General features: G+C 40.4%; 1 protein-coding gene across 4 annotated transcripts in view; it reads left to right on the top strand.

Annotated features, from left to right (window-relative positions):
- The window catches only part of CD109 (CD109 molecule), a 153,812-nt gene that overhangs the window by 116,690 nt on the left and 20,061 nt on the right, over window positions 1–17,061 (top strand). For all 4 annotated transcript variants that reach the window (XM_087856949.1, XM_087856948.1, XM_087856947.1 and 1 more), the window contains 4 exons: window positions 418–562; window positions 2,901–3,077; window positions 13,299–13,380; window positions 15,647–15,875. In XM_087856949.1, coding sequence (XP_087713075.1) covers window positions 418–562; window positions 2,901–3,077; window positions 13,299–13,380; window positions 15,647–15,875 — 633 coding nt within the window. The remainder of the gene's footprint in view (window positions 1–417; window positions 563–2,900; window positions 3,078–13,298; window positions 13,381–15,646; window positions 15,876–17,061) is intronic.

Below are 17,061 nucleotides of genomic sequence, written 5' to 3'. Positions count from 1 at the left end.
TTTTTTTTTTTTTTTTTTTTTTTTAGAGATGGTATTATGCAGTAAAAGACAGCTCAGCCTAGTGGATAAGCATTTGTGTTCTGGGATGAGACAGCCAGGGTTCAAATCCCAGCTCGGTCAAGTGTGAGTTTGGACAAGGTATTTAATCTCTTTTTGGATAATAATAGGATTTACCTCAGAAGGTTTTTCTCATCACCTTTGCATTTTTCTCCTTTGTTATTTCATTTGCCATTTCATGAAATGTTTTGTTTACTCTAACTAGAAAGTAAACATTGGAATCAAAACCAGTAGTTATTTATCTAATTGTACACATACTGCAGACACAGTAGGCAAGATGTTTATCTTATTATTTGCATAAAGTTCTCTGTAAACAGATGAGTAGAGATGAATTTAATTGTGTTCCTTTTCTTCCAACAGGCTGAAGGAATAGAAAAGTCGTATTCACAATCCATCTTGTTAGACTTGACTGACAATAAGTTACAAACTCCTGTGAAAACTTTGAGTTTCTCATTTCCTCCCAACACAGTGAGTGGTAGTGAACGAGTTCAGATCACTGCAATTGGTAAGAATACAGTATATCATCATCACTACTGGTTTATTTGTATATGACTACATGTGTCTATATATGTACTTATAGATGTGTTTTCTTATTTAGTCCTAATGAGAAGAGGTCGCAAAAACTTTTAGCTGGTACCAACTGATGAGTACAATAGAAAGAATAGCAGATATGTGTCCTAGATCAGTTCTTAATCACAGTGTGCCTTTGAATCACGTGGGGATCTCGTTTAAAGGAAGATGCTGGTGTAATAGGCCTGGGGTGGGGCCTTGGGTTACGCATTTCTAGCAAGCTCCCAGTTGATGCTGATGCTTCAGCTGGATAGACCGCTCTTTGTCAAGCAGTGCCCGCTCTAACGTGGCTGGAGGGAGGGAGTATTTTTAAGAGCAGAGCTTCTGGCTTCTGTGGCTCTTGACCGCTGGTGCCTAATCAGAATTTTCTGTGGAGCTTTGTAAAAACACGGGCTGTACTTTCAGCCTACACGATCAGAATTTCTTGAGCTATGGCTAGGGTGTGCGTATTTTGAAAAGGTTTCACAAGTGCTTCTGATGACCAAAGGTTGAGCACTATTGCTTAAAGCAGTTCTCTGTGCAGAAGGTTACAGCGGGAAGCAACTGACTTCACCCTCTCCTAGTCACTTTCTGGCAACCCCAAATATTTTTTCATCAGTTGTTAAACATAGCTTCCACACAAACGATTTGTTTATATAGCTGCACTTCACAAATAACTGAAGGAAATGTTTAGATTAATGAAGATTAAGGAATCTCAATAGTTTGTTAGGTTTTCAAGATGTCAGGACCTAAAGCACTTTTTCAGAGATTCTTTTAAATCTCATCTGTAGGTGTAATGGTTTCCATTATAACTCAACCAACCAGTCCTCCAAAAGAGGACTTTTTGGGAGCCTTAGGTATACTTCTTTTTTTTTTAATGTTTTTTTATTATATTATGTTAGTCACCATACAGTACCTCTCTGGTTTCTGATGTAAAGTTCGATGATTCATTAGTTGCGTATAACGCCCAGTGCACCATGCAATACGTGCCCTCCTTACTACCCATCACCAGCCTATCCCAATCCCCCACCCCCTCCCCTCTGAAGCCCTCAGTTTGTTTCTCATAGTCCATAGTCTCTCATGCTTCATTCCCCCTTCTGATTACCCCCCCTTTCTTTATCCCTTTCTTCCCCTACTGATCTTCCTAGTTCTTAGGTATACTTCTTAAGAAGAATTAGCTAAGCTCTCTACTCAGGGGAATAAAATTGTCCCATAGTGTTGGGATGCTAGGAAGTGCAGCATACACACGGGGGGATGCAGTTACACACGCACACACACACATGCATGTGTGCACATGTACATATACACAAAGGGAAAAGCCTTGAAGTTCAAATGTATTCCATCACTCCTTACACTGGAATGAGTCTATGTTTGGTTATTGAAATACTCTTGAGGTTTGATTTTTTTAAAAAAATATTTTATTTATTTATTTGTGTGTGTGTGAGAGAGAGAGAGCACACGTAGGGGGAGCAGCAAGCAGAGGGAGAAGTAGACTTCCTGCTGAGCAAGGAGCTTGATGCAGGGCTCCCTCCCAGGACCCCGAGATCATGACCTGAGTCGAAGGCAGATGCTTAAGGCAGAGGCTTAACCGACTGATCTACCCAGGCGCCCCTCATAGTGGGGTCAGAATTAGAACTCAGCCTCTGTATTTCTGAAGTTTTACTTATTTCCCTGAGTCAGAGTGTTAGAATGTGGGTAGAGGTGTCTTTTAAGCAGGCATTTTGTTTAATTTTATATTAGTAATTTTGAAAAATATTCCTAATCCTTTTTGATCCTGAGATTCTTTGAAATACTTTTACATGTTAATTCTACTTTGTTTTTGCTAAAGAGAACACATCGAAAAATACCACAATCCTTGCCCTTAAAAAAAAATCATTTCTCAAGTGTTCGTAGTGTATTAGTAAGAAATCAGAGTGAAGTTGTAGTTATGTGAAGAATACTACTAATAAAACATTTCTTTCCTATATAAAAATGATGGTTTCCTAATGATCAGTTCCTGACATTTTTGTTCCAGAGTGATTTTTTAAACGTATTTTGTGCCTGGTGTATGCCACATCTTTACCTGAGCTAAACGTCTGATTTGTCCCATAATCTACAAGTTCAGTGCCACTGTGTTCTCAGTCACTTGACCAGTCTTCTGAAAGCTTGACGTGAAGTTTGTACTCTGTTCTGAGCGGTGGAGTGATCATTGCTTCAGCGTCAGCTGCCTCCTGGACTCAGAGGAAGTCTCTTGGCCACCAGCAGCTATGGTTATTGAGTATTTGCCGAATGTATTGAATCTCTTGTGCTTTCAGGGGATATCCTCGGTTCTTCCATCAATGGCTTAGCCTCATTGATTCGGATGCCTTATGGCTGTGGTGAACAGAACATGATAAATTTTGCTCCCAATATTTATGTTTTGGATTACCTGACTAAAAAGAGACAACTGACAGAAAACTTAAAAGAAAAAGCCCTTTCATTTATGAGGCAAGGTAAGCATTTTAGAAATATACTTTCATTTGTAAATTTCTTTCCTTTTTTTTCTCTTTCCTTTCCTTTCCTTTTTTTTTTTTTTTTTTGTTTAGGCAGAGTCTACTCTAGACCATATTTCAGTATAGACCAGTTTATCCTTGCTGTGTGACTGTAGGGCTAGATGGTGTTGGAATGGGCTACAAGTACAAGCCGCGGGAAGCTGTCACCATTCTTCCTGCAGCTAATTGTCACTAATTGCAGCTAACACGTTAAGGAGTTAGTGTCTAGAGGGGTTTGTATTTTAAGAAGTGACCTGAAATTTTGTAAGAATTAAATGAAAACATAGGACACCTGGGTGGCACAGTCAGTTAAGCTGTCTGACTCTTGGTTTCAGCTCAGGTCACGATCTCAGAGCATGAGATCAAGCCCCACATCAGGCTCCATGCTCAGCGCAGAGTGTTCATTTATTCATCGCGCATTTGTGGAGGTCTGTTGGCGCCGGCGTCAGCTCTGCCACTGAGGAAACGGAGGAGGTCAGGGTGGTTCTTCTCAGGGAAGACAGTCTCTACACACACACAGGCAGTGTCATGGGGTGGGCACCTTCTCAGTGCACTTAAAATCAAGGAGGTGGGAATTCGGAGGGCACAGTTTGTATGGGGAGGCCCTGCTGGTCCCTCAGAAGATGCCACACTGGGAGTTACTGTCCCCTGACTCTTAGAGAGGCTGCCTGTGTTTGCAGACACCATATGCGTTGTGTCTGCCCCTTGCAAATGACAGCAGTTGTCATTAGCTGAGTGCTTCGATGTGCCAGACAGTATTCTAAGCCCTGTGAACCTAATGTCTCATTTAATGCTCACAGTGTTAGTGCTGCCCTCCTATTTTTACAGATCAGGAAACTGAGATACAGAAAGTTAATCAACCTGCCCAGGGTCAATAGCAAGGGAGTGGCAGAGCTGGGATTTGAACTCACTGCCTGACCCCAGAGTCCATGCGTGTCATGTCCATACTTAGACAAACACGTTTTTAATAATAATAATGTAAATTTGTTTTCCTTAAATACTCCAGAAGCCAACCCCCTAAAGTTACAGTCTTGGTTTTACATTTCCTTGTTAGGGGACTTCTAGCAAAATCTCTGTGTGGCTGAGTTTATCTGTCTACACAATTTGGGATACCTGCTGCCCCTCAAACTCATGAGGATTAGAATGGTTTATGCAAAATGCTAAAAAAATAACCCCTTGTTCAATATAATCTAAAAATCAAGTCAACACTTCCCAACTCCTAAGTGTTTTGTTTATTTACTTTTTTGGAAGGAATGGGTTAAATGCAAATAGAGGCAAGTTGTTAGTGGTTTTGCTGACTTTTCCACAGTTAAGAATTAGAAAGCTTAAAGACACTATTTTGATGTGAGCTTTTCTTCCAAGTTCCCTCATTATGTAGGGACTTGTTTACCCTAAACTAAATTTTATGTAATAATGGTAATAACTAACCCTGTTTAAAGGGTTTACAAATGTTTTCATTTAGTTCTTTTTTTCCCCCTTAAGAGTCTCTGTTTATTTATTTATTTGAGAGAGAGAGAGAGCGCGTACACAAACACACTTGAGTGTGTGCATGGGGGGAGGGACAGAGGGACAGGGAGGTAGAATCTTAAGCAGACTCTGCGCTGAGCATGGAGCCTGATGTGGGGCTTGATCTCATGCTCTGAGATCGTGACCTGAGCTGAAACCAAGAGTCAGACAGCTTAACTGACTGTGCCACCCAGGTGTCCTATGTTTTCATTTAATTCTTACAAAAACCCTGGGAGGTGAGTGTACTGATATTATTTTCATTTTACAGATGAGGAAACTGAGGCACAGAGAGGTTACATAAATTACCCATGATTACTCCCAGGTGGTCTGGTTCTGGAATTCATGTTTTTCCTCAGATCGGAATGGGATAAGTTTACTTTGCAACGTTCTTAGGTTGTTAGTAGCCATAAGCTTAGGATGGAAAAGGTCCAGTAATTGGCCAAGATGATTGAGTGTAGCCAGTGTACAAGAGCTCTCAGTGGACCTTCTGATAAAATAGTAAGGGGGGAACATGGGCTCCTATAGGGAAGGAGACAGCAACCGTTAGAATCTGAAGTGTCAGGTTAGAGCAGAATGAGCTGTAAGATGTAGGATCCAAGAGGATGAACTGGTTACAGTCCAAAGCTCTCCCTGGGGTGGACTGGCACAGACAAGGGCTGAGAGGGAGGAAGGGGGTTGTGAGTCAGGAACCACGTGCTGCAGGAGTGGACAAACTGAGGGAGACCAGGGATTGGAATCAGAGCTGAGTATGAACTGAGTACTGCTGTGGGGAAGGAGAGAGTGGTGTATTTTCCCTCAGATTAGAGCCAGGTCCTGCAGGCCTGGGATGTGGTTAGGTCTTGAAATTCTCAGAGATCTACCAATTGGTACTTTCCATACAGAGCTGCCCATTTAAGGTTATCCTCCTTCATATATATATTTGTGGATTAGTCATATTTAAATATATAAATACAAGAGCTGCTTTTTTCAAGTTCTATTATAATTAGGTTTAAGAAGCAGTACTGAGTGCTCTCTGTGGTACAGTGAGTGCCATGCTAAAAAGAAAAATGAGGTTTTACACATTACCATAATGGTTATACTTAAGGAGGTGAAAAATATTTGGAATTGTCATAATTTAACTGCATCTTTTAAAAACAAGATTCTGGCTTGTATTCAAAATTCAGTATGACTGCCTTCAAGTAGAAAATAGATAGGAACTAGACTGTTGCTTTATAATTTGATACGTATTCTTTGGGATAATTTAATAAAATATTTTAAAAAGTACCCCATAATTCAGTGTTTTATATGCTTTATGAATTGTAATGTTGGCTCATCAAATATTAGTGCTATAAAAAGACAGAATGAATTTTCTAGTTTGAACCATTTAAGGAATGATAAAATGATAAAATCATCCCTTAAAGATAATTTGAGTTGTATTCTAGGTACTTTGCTCCGGGATAGCAGAGGTCCTAAATAATGAATGCTCCAAATCCTCGGTGTCTGTTTTTTTTTCCCAAAAGGAGCGCTGGTCCCTCAGGCCAGCCCTAGCCAGGCTGAGGGCCAACCTGCAGTATTTCAAAGCCGTCCCCCGGGGCGGGGGCGGGAGGGCTGCATCTCCTTGATGTATGGGAGCCTTCTTCACACTTGCTAGTTGTTAGAAAGTGCAGAGAACCACAGGGCAGAGAAAACATGGTTCTCTGAAGGCCACGTAGTCTTGCAAGCTGCTGTGGGCATGAAGATCACTATTGCGGGGACGTAGGCAACCCCACCTTGGGGGACAGGAGAACCCCGTGGTTACCATGCCAGGTGTGGAGGCGGTCATACCGGGGCTCTGAATCCTGCCTCCCGCTTTGGGCTGGTTTCCTCCAAGTCTTGTTTTCCCACCTGTAAGATATGTAATAAAGTACCCACTTCATGGGGGCTGTTTTGGAGATGAAATAAGATATTTTAGCACTTGAATACAGTAAGTGCCCAGTAACTGTTAGCCATACTGTATACAGTTAGTAGCGTCTGACCGGGGAGTTAGAGTCCACAGTCAACAAGTAAACCCTGTCCATCTGCCTCAGAAACAAACATGAGGTTCTTCCGCACTTTCCATCCCGTGGCAAATCCTTCCGCTCACACACCGTCATTGCTCAGCTGGGCAACTCCAGTGGCCTCCTTTTAGAAAGCCTCTCTGCTTCTGTGTCCATTCCCCTTCAATACAGGCTCCACATATAATAAAAGGGATTTTTTTTTTTTTTAAAGATTTTATTTACTTGTCCGAGAGAGAGCGGCGGAGCTGCAGGCAGAGGGAGAAGCAGGCTCCTCACTGAGCAAGGAGCCCCATGTGGGGCTCGATCCCAGAATTCTGGGATCGTGACCCTAGCCGAAGGCAGATGCTTAACCGACTGAGCCACCCAGGCGTCCCAATAAAAGGGATCTTTTGAAAATCTTAAAATCAGGTCACTTCCTTGCTTAAAATTCTGTAATGGGTTCTGCAGTGGGTGACCTGGCCTTGGCCTCCATCTCTCTCCTCACTGAGGCTGCCCTGTCTTGGCTCCCCCGTGGCTCCCCCTGGAGCACTCCCAGCTCCGGGGTACTTGAGGGCTTTAAGCTTGCTCTTCCTTCTCCTGGGATCCTCCCATGGCTGCTCCTTCTCATCATTTAGGTGGTGTTCCCCTCCAGTGGCCTTCCCTCCTTCCCACTTAGGAGCTCTCATTTATAGAACTCCATTTCATTTTCTTTACCACACTTCACGTTATTTAAAAGGATCTCGGTTACCTGTTATCTGTGTGTCTCCTGCACTAGAAGGGAAGCTCCGTGACAGTGGGGGCCGTGTTTAATCTTTTTGCTATCGTATCACTGTATAAGCACCGCCATAAATGCAGACTGGATGAATGAATTACTGTCGATATTCATTTCTTTGGGCCTCCGGTTCATCATCCTAATGTGGAGATTGGGCCCGGAACATCTCTCAAGTATTTCCACAATGCCGTGATTGTTAATAAACACTAAAGGTTCTGCCGGGCCTTGGCATTTTCTTAGGAGCTAGGAAACGGGCCCGTGGTTTCAGCTCACCTTCTGAGCTGGCAAAGTGGCTCATGGAAGTCGACGCAATGGCACGCGCCCAAATACATCATTTCACGGCTGAACGCAATTGTATTTCAGAGTCGTGGACAAAAGCTTCTTGGTATAATGATTTTCATTATGAAATCAGTGTCTCATTTCAGAGACTTTGTTTTTTCCTTTGCCATCACATTTGCCAAAGTCCTTTAAATATACTGTAGTTGTTTTTATTTTTTAAGAAATTAAAATGGCTTTGGCATGAGTCATGATTATATTATTTAAATGTCATTTATGAACAGGGCATTGTTTTACTTAAATCATGCTTGGCCCAGGAGCCTTGTAACCTAACCCATTGTTTTTTGGGTCAAAACAACAGCTACATCATTGAATAAAGTCTCTTTTGCTGTCAAAAAGAAAAATAGAACCGTAAAACGAAAACTGTTTCTGATAAGGACTGGAAATCCTGTTAGGGATTTAAACCACTTGTTTTCCTCAAATATGTAAAAATGGAACCTGTGGCTCCATTTTTCAAGTGAGACTCAGACCAAGACTAGTTGAAAACACATTATATATTTTTTCCCATTGAAATTAAAACAGGAAGAATGGGTTTCAGAATTCTGGTGCTGCTGTGGTCATCACAAGAATGGCTAGAGGCAATAGTGAAACTGCTGAAAAACGCAAAACCCGGGGAAGTAAGTTCTTACTTTCCATATTCCATATCGTACAGAGTAAGGACATTGATGATGACTCCTTCTCTTTTAGTACAGCAACTATTTTTGTCGGGTTTTTTACCGGAGGAAGTGAGTGATAGAGTCACAAGGAGCTGATTTTACTTCTTTCATTTATATGTAATTTTGACACTTGGGGTAAACGAAGTCAAATTATGTTCAGAATTTTTTCTGTGTGCTTCTATGAACAGTATTTTCATCTTTATTGTGACAAAAAATAAATATTTTACACTCATGGCTATTTCAAAGAAAATTCATGACCCAGGAAGTATATAGCTTGTCTGGCCCTTTATAAACAGCAACTCATGGGTCATTATCCTGTCAGCCTCTTGACTTCTTCTGTATTTTAATTTTCAGAAGTGTCTCTTAATTCCTATTGTACTATTGCTTTCTAACTCAAGAGCTCTTCATAAAACTATGACCTTAGGGCAATATTCTTATTTCCTCATAAACTTTTGGAGAAAACCATATTTTTGCCTTTTTCACCTATTACGAAAAGTCTCCAACTGAGGTGACTACACTTGTATGTTGAATTGTTGTACTGATAGTAAACATCACAGCCAAGTCAGCGGTGTCCTCTACTGCCTGTGGAACGGTTGATTTGCAGGAGAAGCAGCCGAGGGGTCTGTAACGATGCATGGCTGATTTAGGTGAGGAAGGCAACCTCACAGGGTATTCCTACTGGGAGAGTCATATAAGTTCCTCTGTCTGGGTTCTAATTCTCTCCTCTGTTTTGCTGTGGGAGCAGAGCTGGGGGTTTGGAGTCTCAGTTTCCCCTAAGCCAGCTCAAGAAATGCACTGCACAACTGGAGATCGTCTGTGAGTCCTCCCCCTCTCCTGGGCTGGCTGCCCCTGGTAGAGGAATGGTGCTAGTTGTTGATATTAATGAGGACTGTTGGAGGTCAGCCACTTGAGGGGTAATTTCCATAAGCACTGATCTCATCTGCATGATCTCATCTCTCTGGTTTTACAATAACTCACACTTGGAGCTGCAGTTGTTGACGTGATTTGGGGGCTTGGAAGCACATGGTCCTGTCTTTAGAAGCTGGTCCTTCTTACAGAAACACTTCCTATAGTGATGGGTCATGAAAGCTTTCTCGTCTTCTTTCTCCTCTCCTCTTTACCCCTTTCCTCTCCTCTCTCTCCTGCCTTCCCCTCTCCTCCCCTCCTCTGTCAGATTGAGTTCACAGTTAAACTCTGCTATCTGGTGGATTTAGTCCTGAATTGGAAATTGAAGGAGAGTGTCTTGGACTCTTGCTAATTTCCTTTGTAAACACTTGAAAGCTTTTCTGCTTCTCTGTGAACCCTGACTGCCTCTGAAAGAGGAAGAGATTATATGCTGTGTTTTTTTCAAGGTTTATGAAAGCTAAAACATGTTGAAGTGAACTAGTGTTAATAACGCCTATCATTTTTTTCTATTCTTGTTTGTTTTCTTTTTTGAATATGTAGAACATTAATACGCTTCCAAAAGTCCAACTTTATTCTAAAAGGTATATGCGAAGGGGTATCTCTCCCTCTTGTATCTCTTCTCCCAACCCCTTGTGGGTAACTTCATTAGTTTCTAGTTTCTTTCTCTCCCTCTCTCTGCAGAAATTAGCATATGTATATATATTTTCTTATTTCCTTGTTTTCTTACACAAAAGGTAGTATACTATACATACTCTTATAGACTTTGCCTTTTTCACCTAACAGTGCATCCAGGAAATCACTCTGTATGAGTTCAGAGAGATATTCCTCATCTTTTTTCACAATTGCATAGACTCCACTGTGTGTGCATACTACAGTTTACTCAACCAGTTTCCAATTTGGGGGCAGTTAGGTAGTTCCAGTATTTTTGCAATTACAAATAATGCTGCAATGAATAATCTTACCATCTTCTGTATGCATGTTTTCGTATTGTTGGAGGATAATCTTCAGGGTAGAATCTTAAAAGTGGGATTATTGGGTCAAAAGATATAGACACTCCCTTACACAGCAGTTGTACCTTTCTGAGTTCCCTCTAGCAATGAACAGGTATTGGTGTCCTTACAGCCTTCCCAACAGGATGAGTGGTCACACTTCTGAATCTTTGCTAACAGGATGGGTGAGAAATGTTATGTCAATGTAGTTTTAACTTGCATTTCACTTATTAATAAGTTGAACATTTTTCCATATATTGAAGTCCATCTCTGTTTTATTTGTGAAATTTTTCTTGTCTTTTGTCCATTTTCTTTTTGTAGGATTTTACTCTTTTTCTCTAAACTTAAAAGGTACTTTATAGAAGTATATGTATAGCTATGTAGTGATAATATATATGCGTGTATATATATATATATATATATATATATAATTTGTATGTTAATATTAGGGACATTAGCCATTTATGTGTGTGTGGCACATATTTTCTTCTAATTCGTCATCCTTTAACTTTGCTAATGTATGTTTTGCCATGTAAAAGTTTAAAGGAATTTTTTGTGGTCCTATTTATTACATGTTTTCTTAAAAATTGGGTGTTAGAAAGCCTTTTCCCATGTCCATGGTATGGAGGGATACCTCTTGTTTACTGAGGGCTTGCCATGTAAAAGGTGCTATGCTGAGGACTTCATACATGAACCAGTGAAGGAGCTCTGTGAGTTAGCAGGAAACAGCAGCTTTAGAGACATAGACCTTGGCTATATCTGGTCATAGAAGTTCACTAGTTTCTGGCTTCAGTACCTCCCAGCTGTGTGATCTTGCTATCTCTAAATAGCATCTACATCCTAGAGTTGTGAGAATTACCTGAGTTCATACCTGAAAGGACTTTGAACTGTTCCTGACATATAGTCAGTGTTGGATCAAGACTGGATATTTAATTATTGTACCATAATATTTCAGTTTTTAAATTAAAGCAAAATTCTGACATCACCTAAATGTTGGTTCTATTTCTTTTACTGTAGGTCTTAAACATCACCATGAAACAGTGTCTTGCTTTTTACATGCTTTGTCTTATTGTACCTTAAATCAGATACTCAGATCTGGGGTTTCTGGGGAAGGGCTCAAGGAGGAAAGTTTGGGACATGGCAAGAGCAGATTAACGGTAACTTTAAACCATCAATGCTCATGTTTTGTTAGTTAAATATGAATTAATTACTTACAGTTATTAATGCTTCTAAAATGTGACATTCATAAAGTAAACTTTTTTTGTTCCTAGAGTTTACTAGGGATTGAATTCAACATTTTATAAATGCTTATGGAGGCCAGGCTGTATGTGACCATGCCACAGAGTTCATACTGTGTGACGTCACCTGCGTGTAGTAGAATCGTGTAATTTTCAGAAAGAGTTCTTGGTTACCAGAGAATCATTGATAATGCCTTGAGTTGGAAAAATTTTTGGCTCATGCTTCTGCTTGCTTTCTAATGATAAATTATTGCTATTTTAATTTCATTTCTAGCAGCTTAGTTTGTGGTGGGTTGTTGGGTGACTCTTGTAGTGTTTGGTCTATGATTTCTCAGTCATTGGTCTTTGAGACCTGCATGCGTTGCTTTGTGAATATGAAACGCCTGCCTTATTTGCAGCCATTTATTTGCAAATATGAAACATCTGCTTTTATTAAAGCAGCTACATGAGCCTTAACCCCCTTCTCAATTTACTTTTAGAGTGAGACTTCATTACCACTGCTGCGTTCTTTGTGTGTGTGTGTGTGTGTGTGTGTGTGTGTGTGTGTGAGAATTTGGAATTGAGTGGTGCGCAAGCTGGTTGGTCCTTTGGTTTACCTCAGTTGGCCATCCCCCCAAAATTTTAAAGCAATTGTCTTAGATTATTTAGCAATTTCCCCCTTCTGTTGCTGGCCTAAAAATAGGAAATATTTTCTTTTCATTTTAGCCCTAAACTTTAATTATGATACTCTAGATAGTATTTTTCTTAGATAGCAAACAATTTTAGATGATTAAGCATGGAAACTATTGTAGTCAACACTGCAGAGTTAAATAAAACTTAGTCTTTAGTTTGGTTACTTTTAAATATTTTTATTAATTTGTTTAGTTAGAGCACGAGTTGGGAGAGGGGCATAGGGAGAGAGATCTTTTCTTTTTTTAAAGATTTTATTCATTTTTGAGGGGGAGAGAGAGAGGGGGAGAGAGCAGGAGGGGGAGGGTCAGAGGGAGAAGCAGACTCCCTGCTGAGCAGGGAGCCTGATGTGAGACTCGAACCTAGGACCCTGGGATCATGCCCTGAGCCGAAGGCAGGGCTTAACTGACTGAGCCACCCAGGCACCCTTTTTGTTTTGTTTTGTTTTTGTGCCAAAAGGTGATTTTACTGGGGCGCCTGGGTGGCTCAGTCGTTAAGCGTCTGCCTTCGGCTCAGGGCGTGATCCCGGCGTTCTGGGATCGAGCCCCACATCAGGCTCCTCTGCTGGGAGCCTGCTTCTTCCTCTCCCACTCCCCCTGCTTGTGTTCCCTCTCTCGCTGGCTGTCTCTCTCTCTCGTCAAATAAATAAATAAAATCTTAAAAAAAAAAAGGTGATTTTATTAAAGCACGGGGACAGGACCCATGGGCAGAAAGAGCTGCTGCAGGGAGAGAGAATCTTAAGCAGACTCTGCACTGAGCGTGGAGCCCCACCCAGGGCTCAATCTCACGACCCTGAGATCATGACCTGAGCCAAAATCAAGAGTCAGACCGGTTTGCTTCCTTTTAACTGGCTAGAATTGTTGTCTCTGTTTTAGTATTCTTCTGAATTTAATTTGTTATTTTACAGTTCTTATTTTACACATTCTGCTTGAAAAGTCTTGGTGTTTAAAATTTCTCACAGCGCTTAATATAGAAAGTATTCAGAATTAGTTGCTGATTTGATATCTTCTTTCCCATTCTTTGTTCATGTTTCCTTAATATGCAGTCATGATTAGAAACTTCCATTCATTTCAAGTTGTGATTACATTGATGATCTGTCTACTTTTGTGTCTTCAGGTTATCAGAGAGAACTTCTCTATCAGAGGGAAGATGGCTCCTTTAGTGCTTTTGGGAATGATGACCCTTCTGGGAGCACTTGGTAAGTGTGTTTTTGTTTTTGTTTCTGTAAAGATTTATTTATTTATTTGAGTGAGAGAGTGCGAGTGAGTGCGGGGAAGGGCAGAGGGAGAAGGAGAGAGAAACTTTAGCAGACTCCTCACTGAGCTTGGAGCCTGACTCAGGGCTTGATCTCAAGACCCCGAGATCCTGACCTGAGCTGAAACCAAGAGTCCGATGTTTATCTGACTGTGCCACCCAAGGGCCCCCACTTGGTAAGTGTTTTTACTAACAGAACAAATCTGTCATGAATGGGCTCTTATTAGGTCAAAATGGCCATGAGGTTGACAGACGTGTCCCTATGTATATAGGCTTGTAGGTTGCTTTTCTTATAGCCTGGCTTTAAAAGAGATTTTCCTTTTTAAATACAGTTTTAAAACACTAATAAGTAAAATGTTTTTATTTATTAAAGATAAGCTATAAATCTTTTTTTTGTGGGAAAAGTAATAAAAATACTTTATGATGATGGTGCAGTTGACAAGAAAAACTGGTTAGAAATACTGAAATACTGAGTGTGATACAGTTTTTTGTTTTGTTTTGTTTTGTTTTGTTTTTTTCTGAGAGACAGAGCATGCAAGCAGCGGATGAGGGGCAGAGGGAGAGGGAGGAGAGTGAATCTTAAGCAGGCTCCACGCCAAGTGCACATGGATGGGGCTCGATCTCATGATCCTGAGATCAGGAGTCAGTCATTTAACTGATCCACCCAGGCAGCCCGGCGTAGTTCTTTTCTTAATCAGACATGATCAATACAAATTTTGTATTAACACAGTCAACATAATTTCTTTAAGGTTATTTTTTGTGAAAAACAGTGATGGAATTAAGTAATAAGCATCCAGATTTCTTCCAGAATGGAATCTTTGTGTGGCTGATTTTGGATGATTATTTTCTCTCTTTGCTCTATTGTCAATTACACATTTCACCCAGAAGAAGATTGACTAACTCTAGCAGTCAGGTTAGACAAGGCACGCTGTGGTAACAACAATCCCCTAAAATCTCAGTAGCTTATTAACAAAAGCTTCTTTCTTGCTCATGCTGCATTTCTGCTGTGGGTCAGCGGGGGGCTCTGTAGTCCTTGCTCAGCTGCCAGCATCTCCCCAGGAGGCTCTAGGCTTACTGCAGCCTGGAAAGAGAAGGCTGGAGCATGCAACACTGGTAATCAGGTGCTTCAGCCCCGGTGCAACATGGCTTCTCACTTTATCATTATCAGAGCTAGTCACATGGCCATGCTTAACTTCAAAAGGGTGAAGAAGTGAATTTCTCTGCATACTCAAAAGGGGATCAGATATTACTGAATACTAGTAATATTTATCACACCTAAACATTTCATAGGATGAGATGTATCTGCTTCAAATTTTCTTTTGGCCTGTGTCAGGATATAGATCCATAAATAGAAAGGTTTCAGTGTTTTATTGCTTGATGATCTTTTCACCTAAATATTTATTGTTCTGTAGCAGGCATTGACAAACTTCTTCTGTAAAGGCTCATATAGTAAATATGTTAGGCATTTGCAGGCCACAGAGAGTCTCTGTTGCATGTTGTTTCCTCTCCCCTTCCTTCTCTGTCTTTCCTTCCCTTCCTTCCTTCCTTCCTTCCTTCCTTCCTTCCTTCCTTCCTTCCTTCCTTCCTTCCTTCCTTCGTTCTCCCTTTAGAAATCATTGTCAGGTGGTGGGTGATGGAAGGGAGACTCATGTAAACAGACCCTGGGCTGGATTTGGCACAAGGACCAGATTTGGCCCAGACAGATTTGTTTCATAGGCTGTAATTTTCTGACTCCTGTCTTATCGGGGAGAAAATATCCGTTTTCTCTAGTTAAGAGTACTACAGTTTGACTGTGAACTATATATACTTCATCCGTGGCTTCAGGGCCGAGCTGAGTGTGTAATGGGATCTTCCTTGGTAAATACCTAGAACACTCCAAAGATGATGACCTTGGACAATTTAATTCTCAGCTTATGAAATAGTGGGGGGGCGGGGTGGAATTAGGTGATTTCTAAGTTCCTTTCCAAATCTGATATTTTGGGAGTTGACCTGGAATTTCTTGGCCATATTCAAGTGGAATTCAAGCTAGGCTGAGATGTTTATGTTGTCTTTTTGTTGCCTTTCTTCCCTTTGTTCCTTCTTCAGTGATTATCTTTTTGTGAATCTTGTGATGGGGGAAAATATTGTTATTGTTGGTGTTTTCTTGCTCAGTGTTATTTAGAGGACTTTCTAAAGTATATTTTATGTAATTTTTCTCCCTATTAACCTAGGTTGTCAGCTTTTGTCTTAAGATGTTTCCTTGAAGCTGATCCCTACATAGATATTGATCAGAATGTGTTACACAGAACGTATACTTGGCTCAAAGGGCGTCAAAAATCCAATGGTGAATTTTGGGAGCCAGGAAGAGTGATCCATAGTGAGCTTCAAGGTGGCAATAAAAGTCCAGTAATGCTTACAGCTTATATTGTGACTTCTCTCCTGGGATATAAAAAGTATCAGGTATTTAATCTTTAATTTAATAAATGGTGGGTGGGAAATCACAAGGAAGGTAGGTCTTGATGAGTCAAGAATGTGTTTGGAAATTTAAGAGTTTTGCAATTTTACATCACATTTGAAGTCTGAATTCGTGCACCTTTTTGCTTTGCATTTATGGCCATATTCTAAAATCTGAGAATGAAATATGAACCCACTCTTTCCAAATAACTCAGAATGCTTTCTTATATAAATGTTGTTGTACTGCTATTGGTAAGATAAATCAATACATATTTTCTCATTGGAAAGGTCCATTTCTTAGGGGACAGAAAATTCTTTTGAATTGGGGAATGCATTCTAGAACGTTTAGGTTGTGAAGGATTTTTTTTTTAATTTCTAAACTATCATGGAGCAATTACAATGTCTGCTAATTTAGTGCAAAGTATACCCACACTCTAAAAATCACGTTAAATGGGCATGGATGTCTGGATGAGAATGAGTATGCATGGAAAGTTATGCTAATGAACTTAATTTTGCTCCAGAGCTGTTTCAGTGATTGATGCCTTTACTGCTTTAATGGCAACTACATTTCACATGATCGAAAACAGCCATTCTTGATAGTAAGTTCCTCCTGTTTCCCTAGTCCAGTACTAGGCATGTGGAAGATAAACTTTCCCCTGACCTTAGAGCTTTAACACCTGAGATCAGATATGAATAATATTTTTCTCAAATTTGCTCTCATCTGAGTTCATGACATTCAATGGTAGAAACATTGGCAAAAGTTCTACTTTTTATTTCTTATTCCTTCTTGGGAGTGGTGCCTATTTACTCATAAAAACTGAAAAAGCAGTGTTTTCTTTTTTTTTTTTTAAACCTTTTTTAATCTTTTCTTTCTTTTTATTTAAATTCCAGGTAGTTAACATACAGTGTAGTATTAGTTTCAGGTGTACAACGTAGTGATTCAGCACTTCCATACATCACCCAGTGCTCATCACAAGTGCCCTCCTTAATCCCCATCACCGATTTAACCCATCCTCCCACCCTCCTCCCCTCTGGTAACCATCAGTTTGTTCTCTGTAGTTACGAGTCTGTATCTTGGTTTGCCTCTCTCTTCCCCCCCCTTTGTTCATTTGTTTTATTTCTTAAATTCCACATCTGAGTGAAATCATATGGTATTTGTCTTTCTCTGACTTACTTCACTTAAGCATAAGAC

The sequence above is a fragment of the Ursus americanus genome, chromosome 29 (genome assembly GCF_024610735.1).
Source record: "Ursus americanus isolate L20-20 chromosome 29, mUrsAme1.1.p, whole genome shotgun sequence".
In the NCBI taxonomy this organism is placed as follows: domain Eukaryota; kingdom Metazoa; phylum Chordata; class Mammalia; order Carnivora; family Ursidae; genus Ursus; species Ursus americanus.
Note: the sequence above shows the minus strand (reverse complement) of the source record. Positions and strands in the feature narration are given on the sequence as shown.